We start from the raw sequence: 27,249 nt of genomic DNA, 5'->3' as shown, positions 1-27,249 counted from the left end.
CGAGGAAAGGGAAGAGACCAGGTGCTGGTTGATACGCGTCGGCGTTGCCGTCGTCGTCGGCTGCCGTGGTCGACGACATCCGGCTCCGGGTTGCGGCGGCTGCTGCGGGGCATGGTGGCGACTCCTTCCACTCGACCGGAATCGGAATGGATGGGATTGCTCGGCTTTGGTTGCCTCTGGGCTTTACAAAGAGGAGATGGCGAGTTCAGAATTTCAGATCTGGGAATGGATGGGATTGCTCGGCTTTTGTGGCTTAGGGACGCATCTCGATTTTCGGACTGTGGGTTTCCCTCACGCGTTCGCTTCCTCTTTTGAAGCCAAGAAGAGAACGCGCTTCGTTTTCTAGTGCCGAGGTGCGTACAAGCGCACGCTTTTTTTTGAGAGAGGTATACAAGGCTTCTTTCTTTCTTTTCTGAATCCCAATACAACATACCCTAATTCAGACTGCAGACACCATCTAGCTCGGTGCATCCACACATGGCAAATAACAATAATAGTACTATCGTTCCGCAAATAACAGTAAATGGTAAATGGTATATCAATCCAGAAGGGGAAACTAAAACATGTCAAGTGCAACCGGTCCATCACACACACGATTCAGCAATTATAGACTGGAAACGCAGAAATGCATACTGAATCAATCAAATGCACTTAACATAATGCCTAAATTAAACGAAGGGAAACGTTTGTAGATTTTGCTTTACGGAATAGGTGCTAAAATTATCTGCTTGGAGAAGTTACATCTTCGTCTTGAGTCTTGGCTGCATTTATAAACTGTATAACGAACATAGTATCGACAATCTCAAACTTCCATGGAAGAAGATGGAACTCTCATTTGTCGGTAGATAAGGTATGATGTCACCTGGGTAAGCAAGAGAGAAAAACGATATTAACACAAGAGGAAGGAACATATATAAGAAAGAATGCAAGCTGAAATGATTTTGTCAAAAGCGCCAATCTCCATTACCCGTTTACAACAGTTTACTTGATGCAATCTTGCCATGCCTACTCTGCAATTTCGGCATCCTTTTTCCTGCAGAGAAGTAACAAACAGAAATGAGATCACAATTTAACAAACAGGAAATAAATATCGGCAGGAGATACATACTCTCGGTACGAATGTATATCCTTACGGATGTCCTCTAGGTTCTCTAGCTCCTCTGGATAGAACAAGGCATCCTTAAGATAAAATCGGCCAATGAAGAAAGAATTAGTAAAACACTTGAAGGGCACAAACATGAAGATTCCATAAAAGTTTGAAATGGGTGACGCACCAGATTGCTCAAATCTTCACCCAGTTCTTCGATCACGAGAAAACAGTAGATAAAGTAAAGAACATATATACCACAGTCATCCCCACTTTGTTGTGGCACCTGCAACATTGCGTAAAATAGATAGAACTTTCGAAAACAGATAAAAATTGCAAACTTCTAGATATTAAGAAACGTACCTCAGGAAACTCGAGCTCGACTTGACTTACGAACTGCTCTAACTCTTCCCGCTCTTCATTTTTAAAAATATCAACAACAAATCTGAAATACAACAATATCACAAGATAAATATAGATCATAACATTTATCGAAACATGGTTGTGTGTGTGCTCATGTGGGCATCTATGTTATACTCTGTGTTTCTCACAAAAAATATCAGGCCTGTACTCCTTGTTGGGCTGATCATATAGATAAAAAAAAACTGTTTGTGCATAGTACATAGCTATGCTACAAAAAAAAACCTAAACATGTTATCAGCCAGATCATCATGTTTATACCAGTTCTCAAGGCCTAGAAAGGGAGAAAATAAAGAATCAAACCTGTTGATGGATGTTCGCAGCCACGTCAGATTGCCCGTTTTAAGTGAATCCAAGAGCAGCATACGTGGCCCCTTTTCAGTACCTAGGTAGTCTGTCTCACCAAAATTGCACAACACAAGGAGGTTCCAATGACCCCTATATTCAAGGCCTCAAGGAAGTGAATATGTGATATATAGTATGAAAACCATATAAGAGGCTCCGCAAGATAACAATGAGAGTGACGTACCAACAAATGATAGGGACAAATACATATCGCCTTGAGAATATTTTCTTAGCTTTTATCCATCTGAGAACATTCGATTTATCATTCTCCTTCGTGTAGGTATTAAACCACAATGAATCAAAATATGCATAATCACTCTTCTTTTCCGGATCTATGCATGACCAAACGTCCCTAAACATAGAGTTGTAGAAAAAATAATAAGAACTACATAGTAATCAAAATAAAATAAGAAGTGAAAAAAAGTAAGAGAAATGATGGACATACTCCATGCACAATTCAAAAATTTCAGTGTCCAACTTGTCTTTATTTGTTTCCTTCCTTCTTTGGGGGATTAACCTTTTCTTTGGGGGCAGTTCAAAGGAATGCAACCCATTCTTCATGATTTGTGATGTCTTCTCTTCTGGGGCTCCGCTTGTTTGAGATTTCTTGTTTTGAGACACTATACTCAGAATATAAAAGCAAATATGAGATCAAGATACACATATTGCACACACACACACACACACACACACACATATATAGATATGTATATATATATATATACATATATATATATATATATATATATATATATATATATATAGGACATATTTATACTACACCCGGGTGTAGTTACACCCACGCGTGTTTCTCATAATCTAGAGAGTATCTATCATACCGGAGAGTATGTACATGTAGTATGAAGTATATAAGATTATTTCGGTAGTATATATACTACTTTATATGCAATATGTACATTTTTTTACGTAGACTTATTTTTTACGTATACATATGCATGTATTTTGGATATATAGTGCAAACTATGGGTTCAATCGCATTTTTTTCACTAAACTTAGTTTGGAGTATCTTAGATATAGTGTACGAACATACTCAAACTGATAAAGTATCGTATATACTTCTGTATGGTAGTATATTAGATATGGGTGTAACTACACCCAGGATTAGGAAGTATTTATCCTATATATATATATATATATATATATATATATATATATATATATATTAAACCACGTGAAGTAAAAAAAAACTATTTATCTCCAACTATTTTGAAATCGTCAAGAAACGACTTTCAAAGTCAACTTTGAGGTGAAATTGAAACTACGATGAAATAAAATATGTAATAGTGGCACAAATAATAATGAGCGGATGCTATGAAATGTACAAGGGAAATATATATGAAGACTAAATATCAAGAACTTAGAGGTTCAGTGTTTATTATTGAAAGAAATTTGCAAAACACTAATTTATGGTCAATGAACAGATGTCAAAGAAGTTAGAGCATCTTCAACAGATGTCAATGAACTGATGTCAAAGAAGTTAGAGCATCTCCAACTAATTTATGGTCAATGAATTGATGTCAAAGAAGTTAGAGCATCTCCAACAGATGATGTATAATACATCGCTTGTTATGTAAAAAACTATATCACCTATTTTTGCTATTTTTCTGGTTTTTACATCACCTGTTTTTGCTCTAAAAAGTTAGAGAGATGATGTATTTTACATCACCGGTGCTAGAAAACTGCAAATAGTAATCCAAATATATTCCTAAATTAGTCCAAATTACTCCCAAACTAGATGTACATGTACATGTCAAATTAGTCTCAATAGTACAAATTAGTCTGAATCGATTGAGTACGGATGCCTAGAGATGGAGGACCGGAGTGTGATTTCAGCCCGATTCCATGATGTTGTCGCCCGTTTTTTTTATGATACATCAACTCCCAAGTGACGTGTATTTGCATCGCGTGGTGTAAAATATACATCACGATGAAAAAGTTTGAGCCATTTTTTTACATCTACATCATCTGTTGGAGGTATTTTTGGCTTAAGTGATGTAAACGAGGGTTATTTTACATCTACATCATCCGTTGGAGATACTCTTAGCAGTGATTAACAAGTTGATTGATAAATCGATGAGATGATTTTCTTATGACTTCCACAAGTAATTTTCCTAGTACAGAAATATAAAGAATTAACAAACTAAGAATATTTTGAATCAAGTAGAGAAGCCTGCAATCTTTTCAGTTACAATAGGGAATGCATATAAGATAGGGGAAATATCTAGAACTAGATCATGCAGCATTCAACGTAACATATGAAGCAATTCAAGAACTACATGGTCATGTCTTTTAACAATATGTATGTGATATTGTATTAATAATTTAGCCACCCTAATAGATGTGTTAACAAGCCTAAGCCACCTTGAACGTTCAGTACAGATTTCTTAAACTTTCTCCGGGTAAAAACTCATGGTCTGACATTGGAGCTTAAATGGAGCAAGAACAATATTTGTGCATTTTTATCTTGGAGTTGCTATGGATAACCTCGTTTGCAGTTCTTGTGTTGCAATGGTGATGGTTGTTTTATGTTGTTGCAAGTCGTTGATTACTTCACTTTGCCTTTATATTTTATTTTATCCTTATGTCTTTTAGGGTGTGTGTATGTTTAATGTATTGAATAATTCTTGACATTACGCTGTTGTAGAAGCCAATTGTAATATATATTTCTTGTTTACTAATGCATTCCCTTTGTCAAATGAATATACTAATTTAGGCACATGAATTAAAACCACATAAAAATGTTAATCCATGGAAGCCTGAGATGGGAAATTTGAGCCATTAAAATACAGTCCCCATTATGCTTCATTATATATAAAACACCTCTTCAAAGATGAATAAACCACCTAAGTGGTCACTGGGCTACTGAACTATAAAAACGCTTATGCACATGAAGCTACAACATTGCCTCTTGATTTAAACATAGATACTAATTAATCTTAAATCTCAACTACCTAAGCAATCTCCAAGGATAGGTATTATATGGACATCTAATACAAGGAGATTTGAGGGGGCCTGATCCTAGAAACCCTATCCATTTCCAATAATTTATCTAATCCAAAGAAGGAGCACAATCGGTCGAAACAACCGATAGAACCAACACAAAAATGAAAAAAAAACACCAAGATACTTGATTTGCAAAATATTAAAGGGGTCATAAATAACTATCTACTCTGGACATAACAAAGGAGCAGCCTCCGCCCTCTAGCTACCGAAGTAATGATCTACCTACCACAGATCTCCATCTGATATCAACAGAGATCAAATATCAGGAGAGGAACCCTCCACCACCACCACCCTAATGAGCAGATCAAGCAGAGGGAAAGTGAATAGATCGTGTTCTTACCATCGACGTTGTCATCATCGTCGCTGTCGAGGTTCACGATCTCTGGGTCGCGGCGGCTACTGGTTTGGGGCATGGTGACTGCTCCTCCCGTGGTCCGGAATGGATCTCCAATACTCGGTCTAGATTTCTTTGGAGCTTTAAATAGAGACGATGTTGATTTCAGATTTGGGAAGTGGTCGTCAAATGGGAGGGGGGATCTTTGCTTCTCTGTTGTGGGTTTCACTCCGTGTTCACTTCCTTTTTTGTAGTGAAGAAGAGAACGCTCTTTGTTTTGTATCTAGTGATGTCTAAAGCGTGTGTAGAAGCGCCTAATTTTGGTTGGACGCGTGGGTTGTGGGCTCTTGTTTGTCTTTTGAAACACTAAGCGGAGTGGGTTGTAGTCGGACCAGAATGTAATGGCTTGGCAGGTTTATTTGTCGCTCGTTGTGTAAAATAGGGAGTGACGTCCATACCCTGCATGTGGCAGGCCAGCCCAAAAGGTGAGACTTCCATTTTCTTCTTCTTATTAGCAGTTTCTTTTCTATTTTGTTGCTATACTTTTCATGTTTTTCTTGTATATTTTTTATTATTTCTTTTTCTTTTTTCCTTTTTTCATATTTTTTTCAATATTTATTTTAAAAATTATATTAAAACTTAGATAATACATAAACATATATTTGGAATCACATTAACATTTTTATTGAACCCCATGAACAATTATTTTTAAAATTGTATGATCATGAGTAATAATTTTGAACCACAAGAATATATTTTATGAAATGTGTGAGCATCTTTTTGTACCTGAGCAATTAATTTGAAATACATTAAAATTTATTTTAACTATATAAGAACAAATACTTTGAATTTATGGATATCTACAAATATTTTAAAGATGTGAATTTCAAAATATATAACAAAATAGGAAAAAAACAATTTGTTTCCAATTATAGTTGCGTCCGATGCGGCCTACGATAATAATAAAATGCTTTAGGTGTTAGGGGAAAATTGATGATGAGTGCAATTTTTAACATGTTTTTGCATCACTATTTCATTAAGTTATCATCAAGTAGTGGTAGGATTTTTGTATTTTACCGCGCTACCGCGTCCTTTTATGCTTGCCCTCACAGGATCTTAAAATAACAAGTCAATAATGAAATATCAATGAAAACTGTCATTTTTGGCATTTTGACATGATAGAAATCATTTGTGCACTTAATAATGCACATGAGCGAAAGGATAATTAATGGAAAACTTCTAGGGAGTTTAACGGGCATCGGTACGGGCAGAGCCCACCCGTACCGCCCGCTCATACCACCCGCCAGGAGCACCGCCTCGTCAAATACTTTCACCTCCCGCAGGCGGATTAGAGATCAGACGCACACAGCTTCGCGAAACCGAGAAACACCGCCCCAGATCAGGTCTCAAGAAGGAACTTTGGAGAAGACAAGATCTGGGCTGCTACGTGGATCCTCAGAGGACAAGTCATCATCCCCTTCATATCATCAACTGCTGCACCTTCATCACCGTCATTCTCCAACCATAGTTGTAATATTGATTGCTATTGTGGATTTGTATTCAAATTCGTTCCATTCCTCTCATTCATTCCACAAGGTTATGATGATGTTCTTTATTGTCTCCATATGTGAGTAGTCTTATTAGTTCTTGGGGAGATGGAGAAACCCTAACATGCATATGAGATGAATCTAAGATGATTTATAGTTTCAAGTATTAATGTGTGTTACTTTTCTCTCTTGTTAGTACAAGTTGCGCACCATGTAATATTGCATATTGGTCTTGAGAGGGAACTACTCTTTGAAGTGTGGTAAAGCGAACGGCGAGAAGTGACATTATCATATCGGCGCTTTGACACATCGATAAGAGGGATTCATAAAGCTCATATCGATGACCATGCGGTTTACCTCTTAATAGCACTAGTCCATATGTGGCCGCAGAAGGCTAGATGTTGTGGTTATTTAGAGATGCGATGACTGATGGCTTTCTGGGAACATTTTATTACGAAGCTCTCCCACACACCACATGCTTGAAATCATATTTCATCTTGATTAACATGAGTCCTAATGCTAGTGGTTGATCCAATAATCCCTGAGAACACTTTGTCTTATAAAGTTCCAACCCTTTTCATATAACGTTTTACTATTTTATTTATTTTTCCTCCAACCATTTACTACACCCCCTTTCATCATTTTGAGATTAGAAAACAATTATTAAGTAATATTTAGTAGAAAGTAGCAAGGGATATCAAGATCATTACTAGTAGCTCCTCGTGGTTCGATACTCTTATTTCGAAACTAGCTACAACTGATATGTGAACTTGCTGTCATCAAGTTATTTTCTGACGATGTTGCCAGGGAGCTCAGCGCTTTTGATCTTTATTCTTAGTTTATTATCTATTAGTGTTTTTACTAAAGTTGTTTGATAGTTTCAGATAGTACCATGGATGCTCTTGGGCTTATGAATAAGCTTGATGCAGCTGAATATCTCAGAAGATTCAACCGAGGGTCTTAAGGAATTCCCAAATGGGAATGATATTGAATATTCTATTCATCCACACTTTATTGCTCTTATGAAGGAGAAGATTTTTGCAGGAGATGATCCCGATGAGGATCCTTATGCTCATTTACATTCTTTGACTAAGTTGTGTTGGATAATTAAATTGAGAAACTAACTGATGATGAACTTAATATTAAATTGTTTAGTCAATCTCTAACCAACACTGCATTATCTTGGTATAGAACTTGCCCTGAAGAAAAGATAGATACTTGGGAGAATCTTAAGAAAGAATTTATATTTCGGTTTTATCCCAAAATCAAGTCCGCGGAAGCAAGAAGAGATATAACCAATTTCAAGAATCGCTGCGGTGAAAGCTTAATGAGAGCCTATCTCAGGTTCAAAGGTACTGTTCAAAAATGTCCCCATCATGATTTACCGTTTTACATGTCTTTTATGGAGGACTATAACAAGATAATAAAGAATTAGACCTCTTATCCGGTGGATCTTTAATGGAACTCACAACCGAGCAAGCTTGGATACGTCTTGATAAAGTTCATAAAAATAGAGTATCATGGGGCTTTGGTCTTGAAAATGAGGGAGAAATAGAAATTGAACATGACTGTCTAAATTCTTATAAAAACACCGAGAAACTAAAAGAAATGGCTAATGAACTTAATCTTGATGATATTATGATATTGGATGTTCTTCAAGCTTTTACAGAATTCATTGAAGTACCAAAGAAAGAATGGCTCCATTATACTCCGCCACCTTAAGTTGTTGAAGTAACGCAAGTTGAAGCTGAAGTACCCAAAGTGGTACCCACTAAAATGCCGCCTTACAATGAGCCATTACCGTACCCAATGGCAGCAGAAAGGCATATCCGAGCTCAACTTCTTGATAACAAAAGGAAGAGGAGGGAAGAAAAGTAAAAGCACAAGAATTAAAGGTTAGTAATGAGGAACTTACTCATGAAGCTACAAATGAAGAAAGTGAGGTAACAAAGGAAGGTATCTTAGCTATGTTTGCACACTGCAACGTAGTTGAGCTCGATTCCGAAGCTTCACAATTTGTAGAAGGTATGGTCAAAGCCACATGTGCGGGTAAACCTATTTTACCTTGTACTTTTGGTGGATCCTCTTATTATGGACTTTGTGATATTGGTACAGCCATTAATGTTATTCCCCTTAGATTTTATTATGGTATTCAAGATGAACTTGAGCATTCGGAATTTGAAGACACATATATGACAATAATGTTAGCTGATAAGACTCTGAGAGTTCCTATGGGAGTGATAAAAGATGTGCCTATTACAATAGGACCCTACACTTATCACACTGATTTTGTTGTTATTAATATGCCAATTGATTCTCATTGTCCAATCATTTTTGGAAGAACTTTCTTAAACATTGCAAGAGCTAATATTGATTGTAGGTGATGGGATTCGTAGCATAGAAAACAAAAAAATTCCTACCGCAAGAACGAAACACAAGCCAAGATGCAATCTAGAAGACGGTAGCAACGAGAAGATCATGAGACTAACCCTCAAAGATTTCCAAAGCCTACGAGATTAGATCTCATTGTTGTTGTAGTCGATCACTTGCGGCTTTCGAAAGCGCGTAGAAGATCTTGACGGTGCCACAATCGGGCAGCACCTCCGTACTCGGTCACACGTACGGTGTTGATGAAGACGACGTCCTCCTCCCCGTTCCAGCGGGCAGCGGAAGTAGTAGATCCTCCTCGGAATCCCGACAGCACGACGGCGTGGTGGCGGTGGTGGTGGAGAACTCCGGCAGGGCTTCTGATACGTCGATAATTTCTTATGTTCCATGCTACATTATTGATGATATCTACATGTTTTATACACATTATATGTCGTATTTATGCATTTTTCGGCACTAACCTATTAACAAGATGCCGAAGAGCCGATTGCTCGTTTCTAGCTGTTTTTGGTTTCAGAAATCCTAGTAAAGAAATATTCTCGGAATTGGACGAAATCAACGCCCGGGGTCCTATTTTGCCACGAAGCTTCCGGAAGACCGAGGGGAAAGGAAGTGGGGCCACGAGGCGCCGCCACAACAGGGCGGCGCGGCCCAGCCCTAGGTCGCGCGGTCTCGGCGTGTGGGGCCCTCGTGTGGCCCCCGCGTTGCCCTTCCGCCTACTTAAAGCCTCCGTCGCGAAACCCCGATGCATCGAGAGCCACGATACGGAAAACCTTACTGAGACGCCGCCGCCAATCCCATCTCGGGGGATTCTGGAGATCACCTCCGGCACCCTGCCGGAGAGGGGATTCATCTCCTGGAGGACTCTTCACCGCCATGGTCGCCTCCGGAGTGATGAGTGAGTAGTTCACCCCTGGACTATGGGTCCATAGCGGTAGCTAGATGGTTGTCTTCTCCTCATTGTGCTTCATTGTCGGATCTTGTGAGCTGCCTAACATGATCAAGATCATCTATCTGTAATTCTATATGTTGTGTTTGTCGGGATCCGATGGATAGAGAATACTATGTTATGTTAATTATCAAGTTATTACCTATGTGTTGTTTATGATCTTGCATGCTCTCCGTTATTAGTAGAGGCTCGGCCAAGTTTTTACTCTTAACTCCAAGAGGGAGTATTTATGCTCGATAGTGGGTTCATGCCTCCATTAAATCCGGGACGATGTGACGAAAAGTTCTAAGGTTGTGGATGTGCTTGTTGCCACTAGGGATAAAACATTGATGCTATGTCTAATGATGTAGTTATTGATTACGTTACGCACCATACTTAATGCAATTGTCTCGTTGTTTTGCAACTTAATACTGGAAGGGGTTCGGATGATAACCTCGAAGGTGGAGTTTTTAGGCATAGATGCATGCTTGGATAGCGGTCTATGTACTTTGTCGTAATGCCCAATTAAATCTCACTATATTTATCATGTCATGTATGTGCATTGTTATGCCCTCTCTATTTGTCAATTGCCCGACCGTAATTTGTTCACCCAACATGCTATCTTATGGGAGAGACACCTCTAGTGAACTGTGGACCCCGGTCCTATTCTTTACATCGCATACAATCTACTTGCAATACTTGTTTTATTGTTTTCTCGCAAACAATCATCTTCCACACAATACGATTAATCCTTTGTTACAGCAAGCCGGTGAGATTGACAACCTCACTGTTTCGTTGGGGCAAAGTACTTTGGTTGTGTTGTGCAGGTTCCACGTTGGCGCCGGAATCCCTGGTGTTGCGCCGCATTACATTCCGCCACCATCAACCTTCAACGTGCTTCTTGGCTCCTCCTGGTTCGATAAACCTTGGTTTCTTTCTGAGGGAAAAGTTGCTACTGTCTGCATCACACCTTCCTCTTGGGGTTCCCAACGGACGTGTGTCAACTGCACGCATGAAGCTAAATTTCTGGCGCCGTTGCCGGGGAGATCAAGACACGCTGCAAGGGGAGTCTCCACAATCCAATCTCTTTACTTTGTTTTTGTCTTGCTTTATTTTACTTACTACTTTTTTTGCTGCGTTATATCAAAACACAAAAAAATTAGTTGCTAGCTTTACTTTATTTATTGTCTTGCACTCTATATCAAAAACACAAAAAAATTAGTTACTTGCATTTACTTTATCTAGTTTGCTTTATTTACTACTGCTAAAATGAGTAATCCTGAAGTTGAAGTTCGTTCGTTTAAGCAACAAGGGGGAGAATGTTTAAAAGATGATTGGTATAGAATTATTGATGCCCATAATAGGTGCACTAAGAAACACTCCACCACTATCCTACTCAGGAATTTTTATGTTGGTATCTCTAGCTGGAATAGGTATGTTCTTGATTGTCTCGCAGAGGTAACTTCCTAGGCGCTCCTGCTTTAGAAGCTAGTTGCATTATTGAGAGTTTATTTGGAACACCACCTGTTAATGAAGTTAAAATTGAAACCTCTCTTGAAGATGTCATGAAAAAGTTGGGAACCATAGAGCAAAACCTTCCAAGTATTGATACTACTTTGGGAGCACTACTTGATAGCACTGATAAACTTGATAAATCTCTAGGTGGAATGAATGAGAGAATCACCATCTTAGAATCTTGTGCTAACCATGATAATCAAACCCAAAGGATTAGTGAACTTGAAGAGGCTATGTGAACATTGGGTTCAACCTTTTCATCTATAAAGTTTAGAGAGAAAGCTTATGTGGGTAAGGAGCAAAAGTTTATGTATGTCTCTAAAGTGCCTAAACCAAAAAAATATTATTATAGGCCTAAAATTGACAAAGCCCTTAGTACCACTACAGATGGGGGAGCTTATGATGTCAATGCATCATCTCTCGATAACACTTGATACACACTTTCTGCGCCTAGCTGAAAGGCGTTAAAGAAAAGCGCTTATGGGAGACAACCCATATTTTTACTACAGTATTTTTGTTTTGAATTTGCGTCTTGGAAGTTGTTTACTACTGTAGCAACCTCTCCTTATCTTAGTTTTGTGCTTTGTTGTGCCAAGTAAAGTCTTTGATAGTAAAGTGAATACTAGATTTGGATTACTGCGCAGTTTCAGATTTCTTTGCTGTCACGAATTTCGACCTGCCTCCCTGTAGGTAGCTCAGAAAATTATGCCAATTTACGTGCGTGATCCTCAGATATGTACGCAACTTTCATTCAATTTGGGCATTTTCATTTGAGAAATTCTGGTGCCTCAATAAAATCCATCTTTACGGACTGTTCTGTTTTGACAGATTCTGCCTTTTATTTCGCATTGCCTCTTTTGCTATGTTGGATGAATTTCTTTGATCCATTAATGTCCAGTAGCTTTATGAAATGTCCAGAAGTGTTAAGAATGATTGTGTCACCTCTGAACATGTTAATTTTTATTGTACACTAACCCTCTAATGAGTTGTTTCGAGTTTGGTGTGGAGGAAGTTTTCAAGGATCAAGAGAGGAGAATGATGCAATATGATCAAGGAGAGTGAAAGCTCTAAGCTTGGGGATGCCCCGGTGGTTCACCCCTGCATATTTTAAGAAGACTCAAGCGTCTAAGCTTGGGGATGCCCAAGGCATCCCCTTCTTCATCGACAACATTATCGGGTTCCTCCCCTGAAACTATATTTTTATTCCGTCACATCTTATGTACTTTGCTTGGAGCGTCGGTTTGTTTTTGTTTTTGTTTTGTTTGAATAAAATGGATCCTAGCATTCATTGTGTGGGAGAGAGACACGCTCCGCTGTTGCATATGGACAAGTATGTCCTTAGGCTTTACTCATAGTATTCATGGCGAAGGTTGAATCTTCTTCGTTAAATTGTTATATGGTTGGAATTGGGAAATGCTACATGTAGTAATTCTAAAATGTCTTGAATAATTTGATACTTGGCATTGTTGTGCTCATGTTTAAGCTCTTGCATCATATACTTTGCACCCATTAATGAAGAAACACCTAGAGCTTGCTAAATTCGGTTTGCATATTTGGTCTCTCTAAAGTCTAGATAATTTCTAGTATTGAGTTTTGAACAACAAGGAAGACGGTGTAGAGTCTTATAATGTTTACAATATGTCTTTTATGTGAGTTTTTCTGCACCGGTTCATCCTTGTGTTTGTTTCAAATAACCTTGCTAGCCTAAACCTTGTATCGAGAGGGAATACTTCTCATGCATCCAAAATCCTTGAGCCAACCACTATGCCATTTGTGTCCACCATACCTAACTACTACATGGTATTTCTCCGCCATTCCAAAGTAAATTTCTTGAGTGCTACCTTTAAAATTTCCATCATTCACCTTTGCAATATATAGCTCATGGGACAAATAGCTTAAAAACTATTGTGGTATTGAATATGTACTTATGCACTTTATCTCTTATTAAGTTGCTTGTCGTGCGATAACCATGCTTATGGGGACGCCATCAACTACTCTTTGTTGAATATCATGTGAGTTGCTATGCATGTCCGTCTTGTCTGAAGTAAGAGAGATCTACCACCTTAATGGTTGGAGCATGCATATTGTTAGAGAAGAACATTGGGCCGCTAACTAAAGCCATGATTCATGGTGGAAGTTTCAGTTTTGGACATATATCCTCAATCTCATATGAGAACACTAATTGTTGCCACATGCTTATGCATTAAAGAGGGGTCCATTATCTCGTTGTCCATGTTGTCCCGGTATGGATGTCTAAGTTGAGAATAATCAAAAGCGAGAAATCCAAAATGCGAGCTTTCTCCTTAGACCTTTGTACAGGCGGCATGGAGGTACCCCATTGTGACACTTGGTTAAAACATGTGTATTGCGATGATCCCGGTAGTCCAAGCTAATTAGGACAAGGTGTGGGCACTATTAGTATACTATGCATGAGGCTTGCAACTTGTAAGATATAATTTACATAACTCATATGCTTTATTACTACCGTTGACAAAATTGTTTCATGTTTTCAAAATAAAAGCTCTAGCACAAATATAGCAATCAATGCTTTTCCTCTGCGAAGGACCTTTCTTTTACTTTTATGTTGAGTCAGTTCACCTATCTCTCTCCACCTCAAGAAGCAAACACTTGTGTGAACTGTGCATTGATTCCTACATACACTACAAGAAAAGTTCTGATAGACAACGTCTCAAAATCGTCCGCTAAGGGGTATTTTTCGTCGCCTATGGGCCTAACCCGACGATATGGGTTCTGTTGTGGAAACTGCGTCAGGCAAAGTGCTTCAATGCCTTTACTTTGATTTATTGCTTTATGAGTTAACTCTTATGCAAGACTTATTAATACTTGTCTTGAAGTACTATTCATGAAAAGTCTTTGCTTTATGATTCACTTGTTTACTGCATGTCATTACCATTGTTTTGATCGCTGCATCCACTACATATGTTTACAAATAGTATGATCAAGGTTATGATGGCATATCACTTCAGAAATTATCTTTGTTATCGTTTTACACTGCTCAGGACGAGCGAGAACTAAGCTTGGGGATGCTTGATACGTCTCGACGTATCGATAATTTCTTATGTTCTATGCCATATTATTGATGTTATCTACATGTTTTATGCACACTTTATGTCATATTCGTGCATTTTCTCGGAACTAACCTATTAACAAGATGCCGAAGTGCCGGCTCTCGTTTTCTCGCTGTTTTTGGTTTCGGTAAATCCTAGTAACGAAATATTCTCGGAATTGGACGAAACGCAAGACCCAGGTTCCTATTTTCACCGGAAGCATCCGGAACACCCGAGAAGGACCGTAGGGGGGGCACCGGGCCCCCGGACCAGGGCGGCGGCCCAGGCCCTGGCCGCGCCGCCATATGGTGTGGCCACCCCTTCGACCCTCCCGCGCCGCCTCTTCGCCTATATAAAGCCTCCGTCGCGAAACCCCTGATAGAAAAAACCACGAGACGGAAAACCTTCCAGAGCCGCCGCCATCGCGAAGCCAAGATCTGGGGGACAGGAGTCTCTGTTCTGGCACCCTGCCGGAGCGGGGAAGTGCCCCGGAAGGCTTCTCCATCGACACCGCTGCCATCTCCACCGCCATCTTCATCACCGCCGTCTGCTCCCATGAGGAGGGAGTAGTTCTCCATCGAGGTTGAGGGCTTGTACCGTAGCTATGTGGTTCATCTCTCTCCCATGTACCTCAATACAATAATCTCATGAGACTGCTTTACATGATTGAGATTCACATGAGTTTGTATCACTACTATCTATGTGCTACTCTAGCAAAGTTATTAAAGTAGTTCTATTCCTCCTCGCACGTGTGTAAGCGTGACAGAGTGTGCACCGTGTTAGTACTTGGTTTATGCTATGATCATGATCTCTTGTAGATTGCGAAGTTAACTATTGCTATGATAATATTGATGTGATCTATTCTCCTACATATGCATGAAGGTTACAGTGTGCATGCTATGCTAGTACTTGGTTTAGTCTGTTGATCTATCTTACACTAAAGGTTACTAAAACATGAGCATTATTGTGGAGCTTGTTAACTCCGGCATTGAGGGTTCGTGTAATCCTACGCAATGTGTTCATCATCCAACAAAAGTGTAGAGTATGCATTTATCTATTCTCGTTATGTGATCAATGTTGAGAGTGTCCACTAGTGAAAGTGTAATCCCTAGGCCTTGTTCCTAAATACTGCTTGAGATACTACTCGCTTGTTCTTGTTTCTACTGCGTTACTACTGCTTCGCAATACTACCACCATCAACTACACGCCAGCAAGCTGTTTTCTCGGCACCGTTGCTACTACTTATTCATACCACACTGTATTTCACTATCTCTTCGCCGAACTAGTGCACCTATTAGGTGTGTTGGGGACACAAGAGACTTCTTGCTTTGTGGTTGCGGGGTTGCATGAGAGGGATATCTTTGACCTCTTCCTCCCCGAGTTCGATAAACCTTGGGTGATCCACTTAAGGGAAAACTTGTCGCTGTTCTACAAACCTCTCGCTCTTGGAGGCCCAACACTCGTCTACAGGAAAGGAGGGGGAACGTAGACATCGGTGTCCAAAACCGAAACTTCCACCATGATTCATGGCTTTAGTTAGCGGCCCAATGTTCTTCTCTAACAATATGCATGCTCCAACCATTAAGGTGGTAGATCTCTCTTACTTCGCGACAAGACGGACATGCATAGCAACTCACATGATATTCAACAAAGAATAGTTGATGGCGTCCCTGTAAGTATGGTTATCGCACAACAAGCAACTTAATAAGAGATAAAGTGCATAAGTACATATTCAATACCACAATAGTTTTTAAGCTATTTGTCCCATGAGCTATATATTGCAAAGGTGAATGATGGAATTTTAAAGGTAGCACTCAAGCAATTTACTTTGGAATGGCTGATAAATACCATGTAGTAGGTAGGTATGGTGGACACAAATGGCATAGTGGTTGGCTCAAGTATTTTGGATGCATGAGAAGTATTCCCTCTCGATACAAGGTTTAGGCTAGCAAGGTTATTTGAAACAAACACAAGGATGAACGGTGCAGCAAAACTCACATAAAAGACATATTGTAAACATTATAAGACTCTACACCGTCTTCCTTGTTGTTCAAAACTCAATACTAGATGTTATCTAGACTCTAGAGAAACCAAATATGCAAACCAAATTAGCAAGCTCTAAGTGTTTCTTCATTAATGGGTGCAAAGTATATGATGCAAGAGCTTAAACATGAGCACAACAATTGCCAAGTATCAAATTATCCAAGACATTTTAGAATTACTACATGTAGCATTTTCCAATTCCAACCATATAACAATTTAACGAAGAAGAAACTTCGCCATGAATACTATGAGTAGAGCCTAAGGACATACTTGTCCATATGCTACAGCGGAGCGTGTCTCTCTCCCACAAAGTGAATGCTAGGATCCATTTTATTCAAACAAAACAAAAAACAAAAACAAACCGACGCTCCAAGCAAAGTGCATAAGATGTGACGGAATAAAAATATAGTTTCAGGGGAGGAACCTGATAATGTTGTCGATGAAGAAAGGGATGCCTTGGGCATCCCCAAGCTTAGACGCTTGAGTCTTCTTAGAATATGCAGGGGTGAACCACCGGGGCATCCCCAAGCTTAGAGCTTTCACTCTCCTTGATCATATTGCATCATACTCCTCTCTTGATCCTTGAAAACTTCCTCCACACCAAACTCGAAACAACTCATTAGAGGGTTAGTGCACAATAAAAATTCACATGTTCAGAGGTGACACAATCATTCTTAACACTTCTGGACATTGCATAAAGCTACTGGACATTAATGGATCAAAGAAATTCATCCAACATAGCAAAAGAGGCAATGCGAAATAAAAGGCAGAATCTGTCAAAACAGAACAGTCCGTAAAGATGGATTTTATTAGGCCACCAGACTTGCTCAAATGAAAATGCTCAAATTGAATGAAAGTTGCGTACATATCTGAGGATCATGCACGTAAATTGGCTTAATTTTCTGAGCTACCTACAGAGAGGTAGACCCAGATTCGTGACAAAGAAAGAAATCTGGAACTCGCGCATAGAATCCAAATCTAGTACTTACTTTACTATCAAAGACTTTACTTGGCACAACAAAACTCAAAACTAAGATAAGGAGAGGTTGCTACAGTAGTAAACAACTTCCAAGACTCAAATATAAAACAAAAATACTGTAGTAAAAACATGGGTTGTCTCCCATAAGCGCTTTTCTTTAACGCCTTTCAGCTAGGCGCAGAAAGTGTATATCAAGTAACATCTAGAGATGAAGCATCAACATCATAATTTGTTCTAATAATAGAATCATAAGGTAACTTCATTCTCTTTCTAGGGAAGTGTTCCATACCTTTCTTGAGAGGAAATTGATATTTAATATTACCTTCCTTCATATCAATAGTAGCACCAACGGTTCGAAGAAAAGGTCTTCCCAATATAATGGGGCAAGATGCATTGCATTCAATATCCAAGACAACAAAATCAACGGGGACAAGGTTATTGTTAACCATAATATGAACATTATCAACTCTCCCCAAAGGTTTCTTTTTAGCATTATCGCTGAGATTAACATCCAGATAACAATTTTTCAATGGTGGCAAGTCAAGCATATCATAGACTTTTTTAGGCATAACGTAAATACTTGCACCAAGATCACATAAAGCATTACAATCAAAATCTTTGACCCTCATTTTAATGATGGGCTCCCAACCATCCTCTAGCTTTCTAGGAATAGAAGTTTCAAGTTTTAGTTTCTCTTCTCTAGCTTTTATGAGAGCATTTGTAATATGTTTTGTGAAAGCCAAGTTTATAGCACTAGCATTGGGACTCTTAGCAAGTTTTTGTAAGAACTTTATAACTTCAGAGATGTGGCAATCATCAAAATCTAAATCATTACAATCTAAAGCAATGGGATTATCATCCCCAAGGTTGGAAAAAATTTCAGCAGCTTTATCACAAGCAGCTTCAGCAGCTTTAGCAGCTTCAGTAATTTTGCGCGCTTTGCACTAGGAGTAGAAGCATTGCCAACACCAATTATTTTACCATTGATAGTAGGAGGTGCAGCAACATGTGAATCATTAGCATTGCTAGTGGTGGTAATAGTCCAAACTTTAGCTACATTTTCCTCTTTAGCTAGTTTTTCATTTTCTTCTCTATCCCACCTAGCACGCAGCTCAGCCATTAATCTTATATTCTCATTAATTCTAACTTGGATGGCATTTGCTGTAGTAACAATTTTATTTTCAATATCCCTATTAGGCATAACTTTCGATTTCAAAAGATCAACATCGAAGCAAGACTATCAACCTTAGAAGCAAGAATATCAATTTTATTGAGCTTTTCCTCAACGCATTTGTTAAAGGCGAGTTTGTGTACTAATAAATTCTTTAAGCATAGCTTCAAGTCCAGGGGTGTATTCCTATTATTGTTGTAAGAATTCCCGTAAGAATTAGCATAACCGTTACCATTATTATAAGGATATGGCCTATAGTTATTACTAGAATTATTCCGATAAGCATTGTTGTTGAAATTATTATTTTTAATGAAGTTTACATCAACATGTTCTTCTTGGGCAACCAATGAAGCTAATGGAACATTATTAGGATCAACATTAGTCCTATCAATCGCAAGCATAGACATAATAGCATCAATCTTACTTGAGGACAAGCAATAAGCTAAGCTTAGGGGGAGTTGATACGTCCAAAACGTATCTACTTTCCCGAACACTTTTGCTATTGTTTTGCCTCTAATTTGTGTATTTTGGATGCAACTAACACGGACTAACGCTGTTTTCAGCAGAATTGCTCTGGTGTCTTGTTTTTGTGCAGAAATCCAACTTTCAGGAAAATCCTCGAAATTTATGCGAAAGATCTTATTTTTCCGGAAGATTGACGGAGCCAGAAGGGCAAGCCAGGTGGAGGCCCGAGGGCCCCACACACACTACAAGAAATCTGCCATAAGTTGACAAAATAAAGGTGTCACTGATGGCTACTTGTGACGTTATTGTGACGACTTTCAAAACGTCGAAAGCTGGGAGTCAGCAGTGAGTGCTTAAGACGTTTCACTTGAAAACATCGTAGAGCTTTGTGACGTTTTAAAATGTCACTGACTGCATGACGTTCCCAAAACGTCATGGGCACCTGCCCCCGAGTCCAGCGTGGCAATCCGACATGGCAAAATTGTGACGAATTAGAAATTTCAGTATCTGAATTCAGCCCGGTCCATTCAGCTCCTTATGTGGGCTGAGCCCATTAGTTCTGATTATTTTTTTCAGCTTTGTTGGGCCTTGGCCCGTAACTGGCCCAATTACCTCAGCTTTTTTAGCTTATTTTTTTTCAACGGCCTTTTTAGCTGCTGTACTTACTGGGCCTGGGCCAATTTTCATTGGGCCTATTACAGTTTTGGACCGAGAGTCAATAAGAACCAGTCAAGCTCATTATTAGTATGAACATAAAACTTAGCAAATTAATCAATTACATTGCAGCAACAAGAACCAGTCAAGCTCATTATTAGTACGAACATAAAACTTTTGTCACAGTGACTTGGAGCAATAAGACTCGATCATGCTCGTTATTACAATATAAACATAAAATTTCACTAGAGTTGTCTTCAGGATCTCCAGCATGCATCTTGCTAGAAAATGATGTTGCACAAGTTGTCTTCAGGTTCCAGATCACCTGAGCTCTCCTGGAGACACCTGATCCCACGATCGACTGGAGATACCTGATCCCCATCTCGCACACACCTGATCTGGAGCACCAGGTCTCCCAGGCCAGAGCGGAGAGGCGAGCACAGGGAGCAGCGGAGGCCGGGTTGAGGGCAGGGAGTGTCGACGGCAGCATGGAAGGTGCGGCAGCGTTGGGGACGGCCTCGCTGTGATCCTGCAAGTAAACAAGCAGCAAGTGAACAGTATAGTGCCAGTCTGTAGTGCCAGTCTGAATATTCTGATACAAAACACACAAAACGCACAGTGACGGGAGAAAACACAACACAATCCAGAAAAAATACTCCAGTATAGGACATATACTTATTGTCACATCATCTATGATACTAGTACGTCAGTCTCCTGAACTAGAATAAGAATACCTAGAGTAAGCTGAATTGAAATCCACTCATGTCACAGAACACCATTGCTACCAGCCTACCATGAGACAAAGTACTTGAGTTTAGAAGAGCATAATTCAAAGAAGTAAATCCACTCAAGTCACATAACACGATTGCTACCAGCCTACCATGAGACAAAGTACTTGAATTTAGAAGAGCATAATTCAAAGAAGTAAATGCAAACTGTAGATACAAAAAAGACCATCAAACTAGGACACGTTTTGTTACCATGGATACATCTTATATCTATATACGGTAATTGACCAAATAAGATCTGAGGTTGTAAACACATTAAACTTTGTTCTAGAACTAGAATAATGAATATTATCGGTAGCAATTTCAGTACTAAAGCTTAGATTGCAAATTGCAGCTCGAAGCAAGATTGGCATTGACTACTGCAAGATAGTTGGGAGGAAGCATACCCGAAGAGTCCGGTCCTCCATGCCTGGGAGACCTTCTTGCTGTCCCTGATGCGGGAGATGCTGTCGCCCAGCTGCTGTCATCCTTGTGATTAGTTTTGCTCGTGTAGTACAATACTTAAACTTTCAATACCTGATTAATTTACTGGAACTAACAAGTGGCATATTAGTGCAGATAGAAGTGGCACTTAAAAAAAAGTTTAACTTTCTGAATATGAGACTACATCAATGGAACAACATTATCTAAGATGGTGTGCCAATTGGAGTACTCCAATAAATGCTTCAGGAAAAAGCATAATCATCAGAAGATTTGCACAAGCAAATCAGTAACTACAGCCTAGTAATACTCTAATCTGTTCCTGTAATAAAACTCATGAATTCGTTGCCAGTGTAGAAAAAGGTACAGAATGTTACTGGCATCCAGATAAGCAAATAAACATTGTTCTTCATCCTTGGAAATCCACATTTGAAGTTTAATCACATCTTTTAATCAAAAGACACAAACTTTGCATAAGGGTCAGTTTGGGGTTCCATACGTTTCAAGAACACCAGCTTCAGGACTAGAAACATCAATGGTGACCTGGAATACAGAAGGAAAAAAGTATGTTTAATTCTACACGCACTCACTTTGACATATAGAGAGAGGAGAATCAGAAGTGATCAAGAGACAGCAATACCTTATCAGTTTCAATCTGAGCTATGGCCTCATCAGCCTCAACTCTGTCACCGGGTTCTGTATGAAGAGTTAACAGGAGAATATGAATGAGCTTCACACAGCACAGCAGACCCACACACACACACAGAGAGAGAGAGAGAGAGGAGAGCATACTCTTTAAGAAGGTAGCAAGAGTTCCATCAGATACAGATTCACCCATGAAAGGTACAACAGCTTCAAACTTTTCTCCTACAAGAAGAAACAACAAGACTCAATTAGCGCAACACCAGAAGCAGTTTTGCAGCTCTGAAACATAACCTAGAAGTCTGCTTTCATTACCACTGTCTGATGCAAATGACCTACTCCAGGGTTGGTAAGGAGAGGCATTTGGGAAGTAATAGTGCCTTCTACCAAATTTAATAGCAAACATTAGCCATTAGTGCATGTATCAACAGGTCAAAACATCTTATAACGTCTGGAATTACAAGAATAAACAATGAAGTCCACGGAATACAATTAAGTACATGGTTAGCTAGTTACCTTGTCAGCTTTGAGCTTTGGGGACCAGCTGGAATAAGACCTGCGGAGAGTACAAAGATATTAGAGATGTTGGTAGCGAACCAGTGGTCAAAATCGAAATAGCACTTGTTTAGGTAAATAACCTGAAAGCTGACTGCTGTAGTTCCTGACATGTGTATGGCTCCTCAGGAGGCCCAGTGTCTGCAAGTAAAATTGGAATGGTGAGCAAGGGAAGATAACATAAGGAAGCAATATATGTACAAAATACAACATAACATCTTGTACACAAAGCTGCCCATTGAAAACAGAGCGACCAACTAAGTGTTTTATTCGCTGCCTGAAACAGTGATGATAAGCAGCAGGTGGTCTAAACCTACAGAGGCAATTTATTTGTTTGTTCTACAAAAGAGAACCGGACTAGTCTGCCTAGGTGCCTGTATAAGCAGTTACTTCTGGTGGAAGTGACAATTGGCACATCCTGCGTGTACTGAATACTGGTTCGCCACAACAATGTACAGGCCTTTACTTAGCTACTCCATCTACCACAGCAGCAATATGCAGCGACACACTTTAGCTAGTTTTTGAACTAGGCCATGCTCGCTTATGCACTTCACGATTCACCTCATTTTCTAAGCCAACACCCGATGATAGAAAATAATTCGGTACTGGCAGCAGTACGATTTAGCTTACATCTACTACTGCCCTTTATTTTTTTAGAAATGGGAGTATCGCTCCAGCCTCTGCATCAATAGATGCACACGGTTGTTTTATTGCATTATTTAATATTCAGAAGTTATACAACTCAAGAGACACATAAGGTGTACGTAAAACTTAACCAACGGAAAATAAAAAGGAAATATAATTATGCAAGTTGCAATCTCTTAATAGGCTGCCAGCCACCCTGGTTGTAGATATCCCGAGCAACCGTCTCCAGACGGCTGCATCCAGAATCCATATGCGCACGCTGAGCCTCCGGTAGTAGGTATGACCATTCGTGGATCCAGTGTGTAACCATGCGGATAACCTGTAAAAATTTAGCATTTGAGCTTCTGTTAAAGACAATATCATTGCGGCAATTCCATATAGCCCACATCAAAGCACAAATACCCGTTCGAATCTGTGCTTTAGATATTTTATCAACACCATTTAGCCAATTTCCAAACATATTTGTAACATTGGCCGGTGGAGGGATATTAAAAGTATACTGAATTGTTCTCCAGATTAGCTTTGCGAAGGGACAATCGAAAAATAAGTGGTTTATGGTTTCATTAGAGCCACAGAAAACACAATTCTTACACCCATTTCAATTTCTTTTGGCGAGATTATCTTTTGTGAGTATTACTTTTTTATAAAGGAACCACATGAAAATCTTAACCTTCAGCGGTACCTTTATTTTCCAAAGATATTTACGCAAAAAAACCGTATGACCATTCATCATGTCTATGTACATCGATTTGACCGAAAAAACACCATTGGTAGTTAATTTCCAGACAAAAACATCCGGGTCTTCCGTCAAGTTAACCCTGATTAGACGTTGAAGTAGTAGTAACCAAACCTCCCATTTATCAGTAGATAAAGTTCTCCTGAATTCAATATTCAGAGGATTACTCGTTAGAACATCTGAAACCAGAACGTTTCTCCGGCGGACAATGTTATACAACGAAGGGTATTGCTTAGCTAGCGGTTGGTCACCTAACCATATGTCCTCCCAAAAGCGTGTATTTTGGCCATTACCAACTTTGAAAGAGTCACGAGAGAAAAAATCATCCTTAACTCCCATGAGCCCCTTCCAAAAAGGAGAATCAGTGGGTTTTGTTGTCACTTGTGACAGCGTTTTAGTCCGGAGATATTTATTATGCAGCAACTCCTGCCATACTCCATCCTCATTTAAGAGTTTAAACAGCCACTTACTGAGTAGGCATTTGTTTTTGAGATCTAACACCTCCACCCCGAGACCCCCTTGATCTTTAGGTCGGCAAATAATGTTCCACCTAGTCAGCCGATATTTACGCCTATGCTCATCATTTTGCCAAAAAAACCTTGACCTGTAGAAGTCTAATCTTTTCTTTACCCCTTTAGGTATTTCAAGAAAAGATAACATAAACATCGGTAGACTAGTTAAGACGGAATTAATAAGTACAAGTCTATCTCCGTATGAGAGTAGCTTGCCTTGCCAGCAACCCAACTTTCGTTCAAAGCGGTTCTCTACTGGATTCCATTCCCTATTGAGAAGTTTTCTATAATGGACCGGGATCCCCAGGTAACGAAAGGGGAGAGAACCAGCTTCACAACCAAGGATTTGCTTATATTGGTTCTCCACATCCTTCGCCTTTCCAAAACAGAAAATCTCACTCTTATGAAAATTGATCTTAAGTCCAGACAAGTCAATACAAGTCAATACACCACACCAGCGTCGACCCGCAGCTACTCTGTCTCTGCGAAACCCTGGTGGGTAGGACAGTGACAGAACGAAACATTGTATGCTGCTACAGGGACTCCCGACATAGATCGCAACCCGCCGCCGCCGCCAGTGAGCACCGACCAGATCGGACCTAAGCGAGCGGGCAAGCGAACAGCCTAGGGTTGTAGAGAGGGGGGGGAGGGGACCCACCTGGCTTGGGGAAGTCGGGGATGACGCGGATGGTGGAGGCGATCCGCTCCACGCGCCCGTCGGACGCCATTGCGACCGCCGCCGACCCTCGCCTGCGCCCTAGCCGAAGCCAAAAGAGAACCGGGAAGTGGGCGGGGAGAGGAGCGGCTTGGCCGTGGCCTCGTCGCCGCGGGTGGTGCTGTCGAGCTCGGCGGGGGCGTCGCCGTCGGGTCGATGCAGCGGGCGGCGGCGTGGATGTCCTCCTGGAGGTCCGCGGAGGCGTGGAGCTGGCGGTGGAGTTGGTTTGGCGATGGGTGGCGGCGGGGAACGAAAGGGGAATTAGGGTTAAGTCAGTCGCGATGGGATCTGAAAATTTCGATTCGGCGCGCACATATCCCGCTCGATGAAAACTTCCCTCTTCTCTTATACGCCCAATACAAACTTTCAGCGATGGGATTGAGGCGGGAGACGAAAAAATAGGCCACGTAGGCGAAAATTGATACGAGGTAGGTCCCAAATGTCTGAGTAAAAGTGATGACATGGCAGCCAACTCACAGCCTCAATTACGCGAAAAGCCTAACGACGATCTTGTTTCGTCGCAATAGGCTGCACTAGAACGTCGTAATCCATCCCGGTTAGATTATGACGTTTTCGTTTAAGTAGCTAACGACGTTTTTGCCTCAGAACGTCACTATTTTCTAAGGTTTTGCCCCCTTCAATAGCCAACGATGGTCAAATCTAGGAACGTCATAAAGCTATGACATTTTGATTTCTAGTCATAAAAAAACGTCATATTATGGCAGATTTCTTGTAGTGACACTAGGCCGGCGTGGCCCAGGAGGGGGGCGCGCCGCCCTACTGTGTGGCCCCCTCGGCTGGCCTCCGACGCCCCTCTCTGGACTACTTAACGCCTTCGACCTAAAAACGCACGGGGGTTAGAAGAAATCGCCAGAAGACATCCAGTACGCCGCCACCGTCGCGAAACTCCGTCTCGGGACCAGAAACTCCGTTCTGGCACTCCGTCGGGACGGGGAATCGGAGGAGATCATCACCATCATCACCACCGACGCCTCTCCATCGACCAGCCATGTTTCCCCCATCCATATGTGAGTAATTCCCCCGCTGTAGGCTGAAGAGGATGGTAGGGATTGGATGAGATTGGTCATGTAATAGCATAAGATTGTTAGGGCATAGTGCCTAGTGTCCGTAATTGGTACTTCTATGATATTGTTGCAACTTGTTATGCTTAATGCTTGTCACTAGGGCCCGAGTGCCATGATCTCATATCTGAACATGTTATCAATTCATTATGATATTCATTGCTTTATGATCTTACCTGCAAGTTGTATACACATATTGTTGTCCGGAACCCGAGGCTCCAAAGTGACAGAAATTGGGACAACCGAAGGGAAAGGCGGTGATATGAGGATCACATGTGTTCACGGAGTGTTAATGCTTTGCTCCGGTGCTCTATTAAAAGGAGTGCCTTAATTTCCAGTAGATTCCCTAGAGGCCCGGCTGCCACCGGCTGGTAGAACAAAAGATGTTGTGTAAGTTTCTCATTGCGAGCACGTACGACTATATATGGAACACATGCCTATTGATTGATTAGTACTTGCACACCGTTTTATTATTATCTGCAAATGCCCTGCTTTGATTGTTACATGAGTTTCTCTCATCCATGCAACGCCCGTTCATCCATCCCTGTACCTACAGTATTTTAATCCTGCTATTTACTATAATCATTATTGCTGTCTTTGTTACTCTGCTGCTGTTATTTCACTACTGGTACTGCTATAAAACTGTTACTACTGATAAACTCTTGCGAGCAAGTCTGTTTCCAGGTGCAGCTGAATTGACAACTCCGCTGTTAAGGCTTACAAATATTCTTTGTCTCCTCTTGTGTCGAATCAATAAATTGGGTTTTACTTCCCGCGAAGACTGTTGCGATCCCCTATACTTGTGGGTCATCACCCGCCAAGATCCGCCACATCACCGCGTCCCCCGCCATGATCTGGTGATGTAGCCAAAGGCTACCACCACCAGACCCGCCATCCACCATTGTCGCTCCTGAAGGACCCCGCCTCCTCGGGAAAGGGAGTCCATGGGCGCGTCACCATCGCCCCTGCCTTTGGCAGCCGGACGCGGCCGTCACCGCGGACCCCGACGGCGGCAGCAGCCAGGAGGAAGGAGATAGGCCGGTCTCTGGCTATAATTTGGGTCGTCGCCCAGAGCCGCCTCGCGCGAGATGACCCGGGGCAAAGATTGGATGGGGAGGGAGGAGAGGGGTCGGTGGTGGAGGGTGGGCGGCGGTGCCGGGAGAGAGGGTGGAGGGGCGGCTAGGGA

The 27,249-nt window shown here is 40.7% G+C and overlaps 2 protein-coding genes across 2 annotated transcripts; both read right to left on the bottom strand.

Moving 5' to 3' along the window:
* Positions 1–478: 478 nt before the first annotated feature.
* LOC124664989 lies at positions 479–21,418 on the bottom strand. The gene is made up of 11 exons (XM_047202390.1): positions 21,143–21,418; positions 20,153–20,497; positions 5,277–5,335; positions 2,298–2,354; positions 2,037–2,204; positions 1,811–1,945; positions 1,451–1,532; positions 1,275–1,373; positions 1,109–1,179; positions 968–1,033; positions 479–862 (listed from the first exon to the last, which is right to left on the bottom strand). Exons 1-10 carry the CDS (start codon positions 21,221–21,223, stop codon positions 1,006–1,008), a joined length of 1,125 nt encoding a protein of 374 aa, XP_047058346.1. The 5' UTR covers positions 21,224–21,418; the 3' UTR covers positions 479–862; positions 968–1,005.
* A 66-nt stretch (positions 21,419–21,484) lies between these two features.
* Positions 21,485–24,994, bottom strand: LOC124664988 (dihydrolipoyllysine-residue succinyltransferase component of 2-oxoglutarate dehydrogenase complex 1, mitochondrial-like). The gene is made up of 10 exons (XM_047202389.1): positions 24,925–24,994; positions 23,869–23,896; positions 23,239–23,337; positions 22,590–22,650; positions 22,457–22,514; positions 22,335–22,374; positions 22,134–22,201; positions 21,969–22,043; positions 21,817–21,872; positions 21,485–21,719 (listed from the first exon to the last, which is right to left on the bottom strand). The coding sequence occupies exons 1-10, from the start codon at positions 24,992–24,994 to the stop codon at positions 21,657–21,659; spliced, it is 618 nt and encodes a 205-aa protein (XP_047058345.1). The 3' UTR covers positions 21,485–21,656.
* Positions 24,995–27,249: the final 2,255 nt, after the last annotated feature.

The sequence above is a fragment of the Lolium rigidum genome, chromosome 6 (genome assembly GCF_022539505.1).
Source record: "Lolium rigidum isolate FL_2022 chromosome 6, APGP_CSIRO_Lrig_0.1, whole genome shotgun sequence".
NCBI classification, from domain to species: domain Eukaryota; kingdom Viridiplantae; phylum Streptophyta; class Magnoliopsida; order Poales; family Poaceae; genus Lolium; species Lolium rigidum.
This window is presented reverse-complemented; position numbering and strand designations above follow the sequence as displayed.